Consider the following 15,399-nt stretch of genomic DNA (forward strand, 5'->3'; position numbering starts at 1 on the left):
TCATTAATTGCCTTATAAATCAAGCAATAAGATTCAATAACCCTTTCTAGAAGACAGAGCCATGTGCTCTTGGTGGAGAAGTTCTTCACCTGTAGGAGGAAAAGCTTGTTTAAGGTAAGAGCTTATAATGCTAGAATTTGGGGTACACCACATTTTTATACTGGTTCCCCAATTCTCTGCATGCAAAAGTGGCAGGGGTTTCTGAATCATCATTGATTCTTCTAATGCTGTCATAATGACCGTTATGGTAGAAAATATGGAGTTCTTTAGCGTCAGTTTAGTCCGTGCCACAAATTTGCCATAGAGGTTCATTCAACTGGTGAATGATTACATTCAGTTGGTTATGTTTGGCAAAGGCTACAATGGCATTGTTCCCAGCATAAGTACCAGCTTTTTTCAAATCAGCAACATATCCTTCAAAGGGAATATCTGTTTCTATAAAAGACCTAAAGTCTTCTTTGTGACTGAGCATATAATTAGCAGTTTCTTGTCTGTGTTTGAGATGGTTTTTGGAATGACCTTCCAAGTGGTCACTGAGGGCTCTGAAAAGACAATTTCCATCTCCTGATACTTTATGGAGTTTGAGTCCCAGGGTTTACAATTGAGTGATAATGCTTGCAAATTGAAACTGTCTATTACCCCTGTGCTCTGTTCGGTTTCTTTGCTCTTTAGCAGCTGGTTGAATTTTATCTGAAATTACTTTACCCACAAATGGTATGGGCTTCATGTGGGAACAATGAATCCAAGATTCTTTTTCTCCAATTTTAATAGCAGTAGGAGTTGTCAATAATACCTGAAAAGGTCCCTCCCAAGCGGGCTGGGTCCCACTGGTCCGCTGAAAATTCTTAATATATACATTGTCTCCAGGACTTAAATCATGCAAGGAAAAGTCTAAAGGACCAGCTTGTACAGCAACTCCTGCTTCATGGAGTTCACGTAGTCTAGTTTGTAGTTCCTGTATATAGGAAGCAACAGAAGTATCACCTCCCACCAGTGATGTATAGACTGGGGAAAAAGTTTTACCTTGGATAGGAGGGTGACCAAAAAGCATCTCATAAGGAGTTATGTGGAGTTCACCTCTTGGTCTACTGTGCAGATAGAATAATGCCAAGGGTAGAACATCAGGCCATTTTAAATGGGTTTCAGTACATAATTTGCCAATCGTGCTCTTAAGCTTCATATGTTCAACTTGGCCTGAGCTTTGAGTGTGGTAAGGAGTATGAAATCTAAGAGTTACTCTCAAGAAAGAATAAATCTGGGAGAGAATTGAATCTGTAAAATGTGTACCTCTATCAGAGTCAATGTATGTTGGTGGCCCAAATTGAGGAACAATTTCTTTAAGGAGAGCTTTGGCCACAAAGCCAGCAGTTGCTCGTGGGGCAGGAAAAGCCTCCATCCATCGAGTGAGCTGGTCAACAATAACAAGGCAAAATTTATATTGTCCTGCTTTGGGCATAGAAATAAAGTCAATTTGTAGATGTTCAAAAGATGTATATGCCAAAGGGTGTCTTCCATATGCTTTAGCACGGAAAGCATGTTGATTGTAAGATTGACATGTGGAGCAGCCTGAGCAGAATCAAGATGCTGTGTTAGTTATACCTGGTGCTAACCAAGTCCTTCTAACTGAGTCCACAATGCCTTGTGTGCCAAAATGGCCTTTCTTTTGTTTGTTTGTTTGTTTTTTTGTTTTTGCAGGGCAATGGGGGTTAAGTGACTTGACCAGGGTCACATAGCTAGTAAGTGTCAAGTGTCTGAGGCCGGATTTGAACTCAGGTACTCCTGAATTCAGGGCCAGTGCTTTATCCACTGTGCCACTTAGCTGCCCCTTGGCCTTTCTTTTGAATAGAGAGACGTACCTAGTGATAGAATTTTCGGGGGAGAAGTGGTTTTCCCTCTGAAGACTCCATTGATCTGTTTAGCCTTGAATCTCTTTTTCCACCTTTGTACTTCAGAATCATCATAAGTTAGGTGGAGAGAAACATCCTCAGAAGGTGAAAGGTTAAATACATGTTCAGGGGCTTCTAAAGCAGTGAGCTTAGCTGCTGAATCAGCTCATGCATTCCCCTTTGAAACAGGATCACTATTTCCTGTGTGGGCAGGGCAATGTACAATTGCTAGAGCAGAGGGAAATTTCAGGGCAGATAGGAGGTCCTTGATAAGGTCTCCATTAGCAATAGCTTTGCCAGAGGATGTTAGAAAGCCCCTCTCTAGCCAAAGCATGCCTACAGCATGGCATACACTGAAGGCATATCTGGAGGCAGTATAAATGGTAGTGCTGTTCCCTTTGGCTATGTTAGAGGCTTGTGTAAGAGCCACAAGTTCAGAAGCTTGTGCACTAAAATGTGAAGGCAGAGAAGCTGCCCAGATAATATCATAATCAGAAACTACAGCAGCCCCAGTGAAACGGGTGCCATCTTTCATAAATGAAGAACCGTCCATATAGAGGACAATATCAGGGTTCTCTAAAGGTGTATCCAAAAGGTCATCATGGGGTTTCTCAGTCATATCAACTAAAGAGGCACAGTCATGCAATGGCTCCCCCAAGAGTGGTAAGTTAGGGAGCAGTGTTGCTGGGTTAAGGACTGTACAATGTTTTAAAGTGATATTTTCATGACCTAGCAGGGTTACTTCATACTTAGCCAGCCTTTGATCTGAAAAGGCTTGTGTTCTATGGCGTGGTAAGAGGGCCTCTACTTCATGGGGACATTGTATTGTAAGAGGCTTACCTAGGACCAAATCAGAGGCTTTTTCTACCAAAAGGGCTGTAGCCGCCACTGCCCTGAGGCAGGGTGGCACCCCAGAGGCCACAGCATCTAGTTGGCTAGAATAATAAGCTATTGGACGCTGGACAGGTACTAATGATTGAGTCAGGACCCCAGAAGCCACTCCCTTCTGTTCATGCACAAAAAGAGTAAAAGGCTTACTGTAATCTGGGAGTCCTAGTGCAGGTGCTGATAACAATGCCCGCTTCAATTGTGTTATAGCTGAGAGATGCTGGGAATCCAGCTGTAAAGGTTCTGGGACAGAATTTTTGGTTAGAGCTATAAGAGACTTAGTAATTTCACCAAAAGAGGGTATCCATTGTCTGCAATACCCAGCTGCTCCCAGAATGGCCCTTAACTGCTTCTTAGTAGAGGGAGCAGCAAGATGTTGAATAGCCTGGACTCACTTAGGAGAAACAGAGCAAGTTCCAGCAGCCAGAATGAAGCCCAAATATTCTACCTGAGGTAAACACCATTGCACCTTTGACTTAGAGACCTTGTGGCCTCTCTTGTATAGTTCTAATAATAAATGGCGGCTGTCTTCCTTACAGGTGTCAGCATCAGGGGAGGCTAAAAGTAAATCATCAACATATTGCACTAAAATGGAACCTTTAAAAGTAATAGAGAACAGGTCCTGTTGTAAAATTTGAGAAAATAATGTAGGACTGTCCACAAATCCCTGTGGGAGTCTAGTCCAGGTCCACTGTGTATTTTTCCAGGTAAAGGCAAATAAATACTGGAAGTCCTCATGCACTGGTATAGAGAAAAAGGCAGAGCAGAGGGCTACCACTGTGAAGCATGTAGCCTCATGTGGGATTGAAGAAACTATGGTGGCAGGATTAGGGACTATAGCATGTCTAGGAATAACATAATTGTTAATAGTGCTAAGATCTTGTACAAAACGATAAACAGGTTTGCCATCTGGGCCAGGCTTGGGTTTTTTAACTGGCAAAATGGGAGTATTACATGGAGAATGATGGCATGGGACAATAATACCCTGACTTTTCAGAGCCTTGGTTATAGGGGTGATCCCTTCTATAGCTTCTTTAGAAAATGGATACTGCGGAATGGATGGAGGTGGTCCCCCTTTAACTTTAATAGTAACAGGCATAGCAGATTTAAGGAGCCTCACTTCAGTAGAGGATGAGGCCCAGAGGGACTCAGGAATGTCAGAGGGGATTTTGGATGTATCTCGTACATCTTGAGCATCTGCAATCAAAATTGGTAATAAATGAACTGTATCCTCTGGCAACCACAGAGAGACAGCCCCATCTGGAGCACAAGATATGGTTGCTCTAAGTTTACAAAGGATATCACGACCTAATAAATTTACAGGGGCATTGGGCATAAGTAAAAATGAATGTTCTACAGTTAAAGGCCCCATAGATACCATGCAAGGGGTTAATTCTGCCACTCTTTGGGCCTTACCTGAGACTCCTACTACATTTAAAGATCCAATGGCATTGCATCCAGGGTCTGGTTTACGCACTAAGACTGATTTAGAGGCTCCTGTATCTAACAGACAATCATAATACATGTCCCCAACTTTGAGGGTCACATGGGGTTTGTTACTCTGGGGAGGTGAATGGATTGGTACAAGAGGGTTCAAAAATTCAGGATCTGGAAAAGTAAAGCTTTCTGTATTTATTTTCCACTCCTCCCCTGGACACTGTCAGTCCTGTGTCTCCCTCTGAGGGATTCTAGAGTTACTCCGATTCTGATTCTGTCCTTCTGTACCTCCCTGATAGGGTCTACAATTATACTGATTCTGGTTGTAATAAGGTCTGTAATTATCTTGGTTGTTTCCTTTCTGGTAAAAATTTCCATAATTATTCTGGTTTCTCCTGAAAAAATATTCCAGACCCTCAGTTACTGCCCACCTGAGTTCTTGCTTTCTAATTCTACATTCTCTCAATGAGTGTCCTTATTTTTCACAGTACTGACACACCTTAGGGGTTTTGTCCTGACCTTTAAATGCCTGACCTGAAAGTGCTGGTGCCAAAATGCTTTGCTTAGCCATATTGTCTTCATTCACCTCAAAGATATAGGTGGCAATTTCTTTAAGCCTTTCTACAGCCACATCTTTCCAGCCTGGACACTGTGTCATAAAAAATTTACAGACTTCTGGCAATGATTGATATACAAATGTATTCCATACAATATAGGAATCTTTTGAGTCTAGTGGGTCCAGTCTTGTAAATTGCCTAGCAGCTTCACAATGTCTATCATAAAATCTATTAGGTTGTTCATTAGGCTCCTGAGCGAGCTTTAAAAATTTTTGCCAGTTGTCAGATTTCTTAGAACAGGATTCCATTCCTCTTTCAGTAGTGTTTCCCTAGCATTTTTTAATTCTTGGAATTGCTGTAGATCATTATAATCCCAGTTTGGCTCCTGGAGAGGCCACTCTGTTAACACTTTCCCAGAGGCCACTGTGGAAATTTATTTTGATTTGGGGACCCTACCTTTGGGCTGAGATCAGAAAGCCTTGGGCCCTCAGGGTCTCTTCTGTGTGGGAAGGGCTGGTGCCCTCCCCCCCCTTCAGCTGAGCCAAAAAGCCCTGTGGGCTGTACAAGATGCCAGGTCAGACAGCTGGGGGAGAGAGCCCCAGCTCCCTCATACCTGAGTGGATCTATTCCAGAGATCCCGGGCTCGTCCAGGCCGGCCTCTGCCATAGCCTGTGCAGAGGTCCCTGGGTGCACAGCAGGGGGCACGGGCCCTAGAGCCCTCAGTGTGGTATGCATGGGAGGCTCGAGCGTGCCCCCTCCCCCCTCCCCCCCCCCTGCCCCAGCCACAGCCCTGGCTGGCGGATTAGCTTGGTGGGTATAGGGGCACAAAAAGCCCCGTGATTTGAGTGGAGAAAAGAAAAATATATATAGACCTGGGAGTGAGACTCAGAGAGGCCTGACTGACAGAGCTTGGGAGAGACTGACAAGATTAGAGGGGCAGAAAGGCGGCAGAGGGCAGACTGACAGAACAGACAGACAGACAGAATAGGAGGCAGCGGAGAGCACAGAAGCGGTCAGCACAGGGTACAGGTTGGAGAAAGTGAAGATTAAGAGAACAGAAGGAGAGCAGCGAAAGTGGAACATACCCTAAGGCAAGAGGTGGCTATGACCCTTATTGTATTAAAAAAGTTCCAGGCCCAGCAGGTGGAAAGAGACGCCCAGAACGCAGTCAGGTTGTATGTTTTATTTCCCTGTGTTCTTAATTTTAAATAGTATGTCATAAATAAACTCTGTTTTGATTATTTAATTAAGAGGCTTCTTAATCTTTTGCTTATCAATTTTGGGAGTGGAGAAGTGTGGTGGAACTTTATATATGGCCCACATTAAATTAATAGCAGTCAGATACCCAGTCAGTCAAAAGTCCCCAGATTAGTACTCCAGTTAGATTAGGACCCCCAAATTAGACCAGTAAGTCAAAAATATTTCCACATTTGAATGGCAACCCAGATGGGATATATGGCCCAATTATAATTTTTCTAAACCTATAATTTTTCACATAATTATAATTGCTCATAAATCCAATTATATAATTTTTTCAGATTAGATTAGATTAGCTAATAAATAATTTTTTCACACCACCAAGGAATTTCCTGCTGTGACAATATCTGCAATTTCACTTGGGGATAGTATAATTTACATAAGACAAGTGACATCGGCCCAGTGGGTTGATATTATTAAATATAGACCTTAACTGCGAAATTACTGACTTCAGGTTCTGATCAAACCTAGGTATAAGTTTCTTCCATGCACACAGATCCTTTGGACTGAATGGGCTATATATTTTATGCTGTGCTCCTCTGCGGGCTGTAACATTCTGTAGGGGGAGCAGTTTCTGTTGATCTGATTCTAAAGACTGGTCTAAATCTGTTTCTGAACCCAGGTCATCTCCAATAGAGGGACCTGTACTGGTATCCCTCTGAACATGTGGTCTACTATGGTCATATCCCTTCCTCTCTTTACAGCTTTTTTGGAAAAAATACCACATTATAAATAATGACAATAATGAGAATAAAATTTATAGCCATTTGAGCTATAATGATAGTGGTATAGTAAAGTTCTAATTTAGTTGGAATGCTTCCAGTAATATTGTATATATGCTCAGTGGGAAAGCTAAACTCTCCCATACCATTGTTCTAAAGATTTTTTACTGTGTTTGTGAGGAGGAAACCAGCAATGCCATGAATAAGTATTGAGCAGGCCAACAGTTTAAATCGGGACAATATGCTGTCCCAAAATATGCCAATTAGAATATACAAGGGGGGAGCCAAATATTCAATCATGGTGTAGCTCAAATTTTACTCTGACCAGCAAGATAAACACTAAGGTTTTTTTAAGAGCAAGGGGTGGGGGGGCAGGCAGCTAGGTGGCACAGTGGATAGAGCACCTGCCCTGGAGTAAGGAGTACCTGAGTTCAAATCCAGCCTCAGACACTTAACACTTACTAGCTGTGTGACCCTGGGCAAGTCACTTAACCCCAATTGCCTCACTAAAAAAAAAAAAAAAAAAAAGGGCAAGGGGGATTGCCTAAGGGGAAAGTGGGGGAGGGGCAAGAAGGTCCCTCAGGTTAGTTGGCTAGTGGCCAAATAAGGGGGAGGGGGGCGTAGGTTAAAGAAATTCACTAGGTTAATCAACTCCTGATTGACTTGCCAAAAACTGTGGGGACCAATTTTTAAATGGGGAGTGTTAGCTAAGCAACTCGCCGCAATATTGGGGCAAGGAAGGAGACTGGCAGCCTCCCTCAAAACAGAACAAGATTTATTTTAACAAGAACGAACTTAAAAAAAAAAATGCAAACAGGATCAGTAGGATCAAGGGAAAGGAAATAAAATGGGGAAAGGGAAATTATACAACCAGAGAAAATATCACTGCCCAGGAATCAGCTGAGAATAGGCAGCAGAATGCCCGTCGCCTTCCAGCTTCCACCTAGAATGCCCCATTCTCCTCCCCCAATTCCAGAAAACCCCAAACTGCCCCAGCCAATGGGATGGCTGCTCTGATAGTCACATGACCGCCCTCACTAGTTTTCCAATCATTATAATTTTGCCAGGCCCATGTAGGTGTCAGTGAGTGTTGATGACATGAGGTGCCAGCGCCATGGCAACGGCTACAACCAGTGGGTGGAGCACTGTGGGGTTAGTGGAGCCCCAGGCCAGTGTGCACCCAGGCATAAAAACCTCAATTAACAATTAATTCTTTACTTTTTTTTTTTTTAGTGAGGCAATTGGGGTTAAGTGACTTGCCAGGGTCACACAGCTAGTAAGTGTTAAGTGTCTGAGGCTGGATTTGAACTCAGGTCCTCCTGAATGCAGGGCCAGTGCTCTATCCTCTGCTCCACGTAGCCACCCCACAATTAATTCTTTACAACCACAATTGCCTTAAACACCCAGGGACATCTCCAGTCATCCTGAGATAGATAGATAGAGAGACAGAGACAGAGAGAGAAAGTAAGTGACATTCCATCCTTCAGCTGTATATCTTTCTGGGGGGGCAATGTCAATTGATTTTCAAAGTATGTATTTGCAGATATGCTGAATATAGAAAGGCTGTGAGCTCTCATCCACTGGTTAAGTATCATTTCTTTTAAAAACTGGATGTAGGGGGCAGCTAGGTGACACAGTGGATAAAGCACCGGCCCAGGATTCAGGAGGACCTGAGTTCAAATCTGCATCAGACACTTGATCCTTACTAGGTGTGTGACCCTGGGCAAATCACTTAACCACCATTGCCCCACAAAAAAAGAAAAGAAAAGAAAAACTGAATGTATTTCAACGCATGGCAGTCACAGGACCTTGATATAGTGCTGTTGGTACTTTCTAAGATAGACCACATGGGTTTGATGGGATATGGCATACAGCATTTTCTCTTAAGATGAATAGACAAGTTAAAAAGTGCTTAATGACTAGAGGATAATGTATAAGAACAAATTCAGGGAGCAGCTAGGTGACCCCATGGATAAAGCACCGGCTGTGGATTCAGGAGGACCCGAGTTCAAATCTGGCATCAGACACTTGACACTTTCTAGCTATGTGACCCTGGACAAGTCATTTAACCCTCATTTCCCTGCAAAAAAAAGAAGAACAAATTCAGCATCTGCGAAGAAGCTAGGAGGCTGCCATTCTCCTAACCCCCAAGAGTCCCTCCAGACATGGTATTTTTTTTTTGTGGGGCAACAGGGGTTAAGTGACTTGCCCAGGGTCACACAGCCAGTAAGTGTCAAGTGTCTGAAGTCGGATTTGAACTTAGGTCCTCCTGAATCCAGGGCCGGAGCTTTTCTCCTATGCCACCTAGCTGCCCCCCAGACATAGTATTGATCCAGACCTAGAAGGTTTAGAACATGTACAGTTCAGCTTTTAAAACTTTAAAAAAAAATTTTTTTTTTTTGGGTGAGGCAATTGGGGTTAAGTGACTTGCCAGGGTCACACAGCTAGTAAGTGTTAAGTGTCTGAGGCTGGATTTGAACTCAGGTACTCCTGAATCCAGAGCCAGTGCTCCATCCACTGCACCATCTAGCTACCCCATCTTTTAAAACTTTTAATGGCTTTATCTCCTCTCTTACTCAGGAGTGGGTAAAGGTCTGCATTATGACACCACTCTCACAGGATGTTTGACTCATTCCCCTAACAGAGTATATCATCCAAAGCAGAGGCAGCTGCTCTGGAAGAGCACTAAAACTAGGGATCATGACACAAGGGAATAGTCTTAGGATCTTGTGTCAGGCCCAAGTGGGGAAATTAAGATGCAGTGAGAACTGAAACTCTGGAGGGGTCATGCCTTCCCTGGTCTCAGTGGTGTGTTTGTGCACCAGGACAAACACACCTGGGTTTTGTAGCAACCAACATTCATGCCCAAGGATTGAGGAGCAACCTTCTTTCCAACCTCACTGGATATTACTCTCTAACCTATACTCAAATTCAGCCAACCTCGATTTCTTTCTGTGTCCCTCATATTTCTCTATGCTTTTGCAGTGCTATTCTGCCATAGCTGGGATACAGGTTCTCATCATGTCCCAGGGCCTCAGCTAGGGATTGGATCAGACAAACTGTGAGAGTTGACATATCTGTGCTTCCCTACAAATGTGTGGGTCACTGACATGGAGGTAAAAATTGCAGAAAAAAGAGAGAGTGCCTGAAGCAGTTAGGGTGTTTGTGGGGTCAAGGTATCTATCTTGTCAAAGCAAAATATATTGAAATTAAAGATATTATAGGAAGTGTAAGAATTGATTTGGGGGACCCCACCTTTGTCTAAAATCAAGATGAACACCTCTGTGCTCTCCCCTGCCAGACCCCTCTGGCTGTCCATGCCTCATGGCAAGATCAAGGCACTGGGGCAGGCCTGGGTTCCCTGGGGAATGGGCTGCCCCTCCCTTGGTACAACTGCTCTTCCCAGTCCTGGCCCTCAGTGTGCCGCAACCGTATTGTGCCACCGGACTCAGGGACTGTTGCCCTCCTGAGGAGAAAGCCTCAGGCATGCCCTTCACAGCTCCCTCAGCCCTGGGCATGCAAGCCTCAGGCATCCCATGCCCCGCACAGAGGACCCAAGTGCCGGCTTGCTCTGCCAGACATGGGTGAGCACTGAGGCTCTGTGCCCCAGCCGGCCTTGGGCACCTCCCCTAGAGGTACCAACGAATTAGCTTGGTGTGTGGGTGGTCGGCCTGAGGTTTCTGAGAAATAAGGTTTTTTTTTAAGAGGAGCAGGGGTAGTCAAGTGAATGAGACGCAGGAGTAAGGGTAGAGGAGATGACAGGGAAGGGGCGATGAAGAGAGTAGACAAGAGGGGAGCTACCAAGAAAGGAGATGGGTGGAGAAGAGGAGACAAGAGGAATTGTAGGCAGCAGCAGCAGCTGCCAGCCACATCCACAGTGGGAGAGATGCTCAGGGGTGTAGAGAAGGTTAAAAGAGAAGCAGTTCAGTCTGGTTTATCAAGTTCACAGGTCATATACCTTACTTTTCTCTGTCTTTATCTCTAAATTTATTCCACCTAAGTAACCCCTGTTTTTTTGTTTGTTTGTTTGTTTGTTTTTTTTACTGAAAGGAGGCTTTTTAATCTCATTTCTTGTTAGTCTGGGAGAAGCACTTGGGGAGGGGGCAGGCCCTTACAGATTGGCCCACATGGGGCTTAACGAACCGAGGGATCTTTTAAAGCCCCCCTTACAGACTAGAAGCTCCTGCTAGGAGTTTACAGATTGGCAAGGAAGCTAAAAGCTTATAGAAGTCAATCATCTTGAGACTCCTGGGACTAAAGTAATGCCAAAGTCACACCCAGACTGAGTGTTTTGTACTTGTCAAGTTTATATATAATGAATTGAGGTTTATTTAAAAAGGTAAGGCTTTATACATAGAATTTAAAAATGAAAATTAATATCTTGATTATTTGGTATTATGAGCTATTTATAAAAAAGTAGTGTTCACAGTTCACAATTGTAAAAATGTCTCAAGAACCCCAAATTACTGCTGGATTCCCCTGGGTGATTTCAGGTATTTTATCCCAAATGATACACAGGTCAGATCACTTCTTTCTGCGAAGCAGTCCTCCTTGAGTCAAGTCATATTAGAGGAAAGGTGGCTGCTGTTGCTATTCCACAGTGGTTACCCTGGTCCTTGGATAATAACATGTAACCTTGGTAACCCCAATTCTCACCCCAGCTGAAAAGAAAGTTAAGAAGTAAGCTTCAGAGCCCCACCCCAAAGTACACTTTTGCTGCATGGACACAACACTTTCTGACACCTGATGTGACTGAATTCAGCAAAAGTGTTGGACCTTTCAGAAAGCAATGAAAATAATGGCTGGGGACAACTTGGTTGCTGTTTAGTGGATTACTTGCTTCTGACTCTTCATGACCCCATTTTTAGCTTTTCCTGGTAAAGATACTAAAGCTATTTGCCATTACCTTCTTCAGCTCATTTTCCAGATGAGGAAACTAAGGTAAAGTGACTTAAGGGACTTGGCCAGGGTCACACAGCTAGTAAGTGTCTGAGGTCATATTTGAACTCAGGTCCTCCTGACTCCAGGGCTGGTGTGCTTTGTCCACTGGGCCACCTAGCTGCCCATTTCAGGTCAACTACTCACTCACCAAGAAGCACTTTGAAGGTTTCCCAAGTGCTTTACTTAGAGCACCTTGTGAGTCAGTCTGACAAAAAGAGTTTTAGAACAGTCCCACAGACTAGCCAACAGGAAACCTTTTGTACTACCTAGTCATCAGTGGTCATGGAAACTCTGAGGGACCACTGGGGAACTCTCAATCTACTCTGGATCCTAAAAAGAGGGCCCCTTCCATCCATGAACATCCTTTCCCTATTTCACAGGATCCCAGGAGCCCCACCCTTCTTCTTTTTTCCTCTTTTTTTTTTTTTTTTTTAGTGAGGCAATTGGGGCTAAGTGACTTGCCCAGGGTCACACAGCTAGTAAGTGTTAAGTATCTGAGGCCGGATTTGAACTCAGGTACTCCTGACTCCAGGGCCGGTGCTCTATCCACTGTGCCACCTAACTGCCCCTTTCCTCTTTTTTCAAAATGAAATAAGCCAAAGTTGGCAGTTCCATGACATTGCAGACAAAAACCTGGTTTACCTGTTCTTGACAATCCAGTATTTCTTTCCACTTCGTTCATCCTCACCATAGCCCACAATCAGCACACCATGAGATACATCTTGACTACTGCATCGTGGTTCATAATAAATACCTAGGATATTCAAATGACATATTAACTTGAGAAATACTAACTAGCAAATGACAATAACATGGTTTTAAGTGAATTTCTACAGAAATAATAAAATCAATGCTTACCGGACTTATATAAATGGAAGGAATTAGGTTTTGAATCAATCACAACAGAGATGGGACCCACAGCTGCCACAGCCTTTTCCAGTGCTCTCTCCTTCCCCCTTGGGATGACCACAAATCCTGAGACTTTAGCAACAGAGGAATCTGGCCTGTACCGACATTGGTTATCCTTTTCAAAGGAAACAAATGAAAATTCCCCTTTAATTCCTTATAAAGGGTTTGGCCCCAATGAATTAAAAATTGAAGGTCATAAAATTAATAAATCTATGGGAAATGTTATCCCATTTAATTTATTAGATAAATAGCTCAAGAAGACAGCTGGATGTGGGTGAGGAAAGGACAATTGGTAAGTCACATTAAAAGAAGGACACATGATGTAAACCAGAGGGCTGGCGATATTGCTTCATATCACTCCTAAGTCAATGTGCATCATCCCACAAAGATTCTAATGCATGCTTCAGTGGCCCCCATTTCTACTTAGGTTTGATTCTGCTGCTGTAAAACAACCTATTGATTAGCAACTATTAAGGGCTTACTCATTGTAGCATAGTCCAGTGAGACCTAGGTTTGAATCTAGCTCTCCACTTCCAAGCTAAATGATTATGGGCCTGAGGTTATCAGAAATGGAAGGATAATTAATACCTACCCCTGATAGGGCTGTTTGATAATCAAATGATATTAAAGTAATGACATGCTTTGTAAACCTTAAGGATGATGTAAATGTAAGGAGGAATTAGGCAACATTAGATTCAAAGGTCATTTACTTCACTGCTCCTAAGGAAGCACTTGTTAGGAAAAGGAGGTGTTCAGGAAGCCTAAGGGTAGGGTACAAAGGCAAGGATGGATGTAGGTGCAAGGAACCTGGGTTCAAATCCAGACTTTGCCACCTATTATTATGTTTGTGATCTTGAGCAAGTCATTGTAAAATGAAGATGTCTGATCAAATGATCTGTAAAGTGTCTGAGAAAACAGAGTCTACACACTTGCTAATGTGTTGTATGTATAGCTACTTATGCTCTTATTCCAAAAGGATCTGCTCTAGGTAATGCCATAGTGAAGGACACTAAATTTAATTGTTAATGAATTTTGGATGCACTTGTCGATGATTTAGGGAGGGAGGTGGTATTTAAGTCTGCCCTCTTTGCAAGCTTCTATTCAACTCTCATCTATCTGACTGAGACTCTCCTTTCAAAGTCAGGTCAACCAAAATGATGAGGAATGCAATAGTTATGCTTACCTTTTCCTCATAAGGATACGATTCCTCTGTATCAATGCCTCCATTCTTGTTCACATATTGAAAGGCTAGAAGTACCTTACCACCACTACAACCTTTGTTGCCTTCAGCTCTAGAGCAGTCAATCAAATTCTGCTCACTAAGTGAAACAAGTTTTCCTGTTTTGCGGAACCACTGACCTTCCAGGGAACCAGTTGCACTAAATGCCCAACAGGCACTACAGTTACCCTGAAAAAGTCAAAAAGGGCTGGTTAATGTACAAGAGAATTTCAGCAATCTTTTTTTTTTTTTTTTTTGGTGGGGCAATTGGGGTTAAGTGACTTGCCCAGGGTCACACAGCTAGTAAGTGTTAAGTGTCTGAGGCTGGATTTGAACTCCAGTACTCCTGACTCCAGGGCCGGTGCTCTATCCACTCTGCCATCTAGCTGCCCCTCAGCAACAGATGTAAACAATTTAAAGATGGAAGGGAAGACAGTGACATTTCTGATCTGAAGTTCCATTATTAAAAGAGACTCTTTATCAATCATAAGCTACACTGAGTTTTATCTGAGTATCTATGAATCAAAGTGAAGCAACTTGAATACCTGATTCTTAACAGGAGTTACATAGCCTTTTTCTCTCCAGTCTACATATTTAGGGGTTTGTGAAAGGAGAGGCTCATGAAACAGTGTTCCATTGGACTCTGTTTCCAATCTGTTTTGTATAAAGCACTTCGTCATTTCCCTGAATTCTTCATAGGTCTAAAATAAAAAAAGAAAAGTGATTTATACAAAGTATGTTGGGAGCTAAAGATAATTGACTTCTCAGAATCAACATCAGATTGTCCCAGCACACCCACCAAATCACCAAACTCGTTCATTCCCATTAGGAAACTATGTTTGCCAGTACTATACTCCAGATTGTGCATTTCAATCATTCTCAAATTCTTCTCCCATGTTGCTCTCCTCAAATTCTCTTCATTCTGGAAGCAAGTACAAAAATGTAAAGTCGATAAGCTTCTGCTTATATCACTACACATACAAGTTAAAGTATCCTCCCCCCCCAATCGACTGTCCATAACTAGGTTAGCTCACACTTAGGGTGGTGACCACATCCAAATATTGCCCTCCCACAAGGGTTTCCAAACTCTGATGCTATAGACATCCTGTGGGAAAGGCAGCCATCTTGAGCAAATGATAGCTCTTGTTTGGACAATTGGCTTTTGGGGAAAAGGACTTTTCCTCAGTCTATCTTGGACATGTTGTATTCAACAGAGTTGTGAAACAAGGTAGTTTAAAGGTTACCGCTGCATAGGTCCTTCTGTATTGTCTCTTAAATTGTTGCCATTTAGCATCTAAAGTCTGGTCAAGCTGTGGAGCAGCAGCTACTATCCCCAAGCACAAGGAAGCTAAACACAGGTAGAAATTCATGTTTCAAACCTTAAAGGGGAAAAAGGAAGAAAGATATAAAATGCATAGGATAAAAAATCAAGCCAAACCAAAAATGCAAGCTCTTCTTTCTTTGGGAAAAAGGACGATCATCCCAGTGGAAAAACAAAATTCAATTTACCCAGTAGTCATATAATATCTAGTTAAGTGCTAAGCACTGTGTGTGTGCTGGGGTAGAGTGAGGGCAAATACAAG

The 15,399-nt window shown here is 43.0% G+C and overlaps 1 protein-coding gene across 1 annotated transcript; it reads right to left on the minus strand.

Moving 5' to 3' along the window:
* Positions 1-11,308: 11,308 nt before the first annotated feature.
* On the minus strand, positions 11,309-15,186 carry LOC122740408 (procathepsin L-like). The gene is made up of 7 exons (XM_043982549.1): positions 15,061-15,186; positions 14,616-14,738; positions 14,362-14,517; positions 13,781-14,005; positions 12,547-12,712; positions 12,331-12,442; positions 11,309-11,408 (listed from the first exon to the last, which is right to left on the minus strand). The coding sequence occupies exons 1-7, from the start codon at positions 15,184-15,186 to the stop codon at positions 11,309-11,311; spliced, it is 1,008 nt and encodes a 335-aa protein (XP_043838484.1).
* Between the last annotated feature and the right edge of the window lie 213 nt (positions 15,187-15,399).

This window comes from Dromiciops gliroides, chromosome 1 (assembly GCF_019393635.1).
Source record: "Dromiciops gliroides isolate mDroGli1 chromosome 1, mDroGli1.pri, whole genome shotgun sequence".
Taxonomy (NCBI): Eukaryota; Metazoa; Chordata; class Mammalia; order Microbiotheria; family Microbiotheriidae; genus Dromiciops; species Dromiciops gliroides.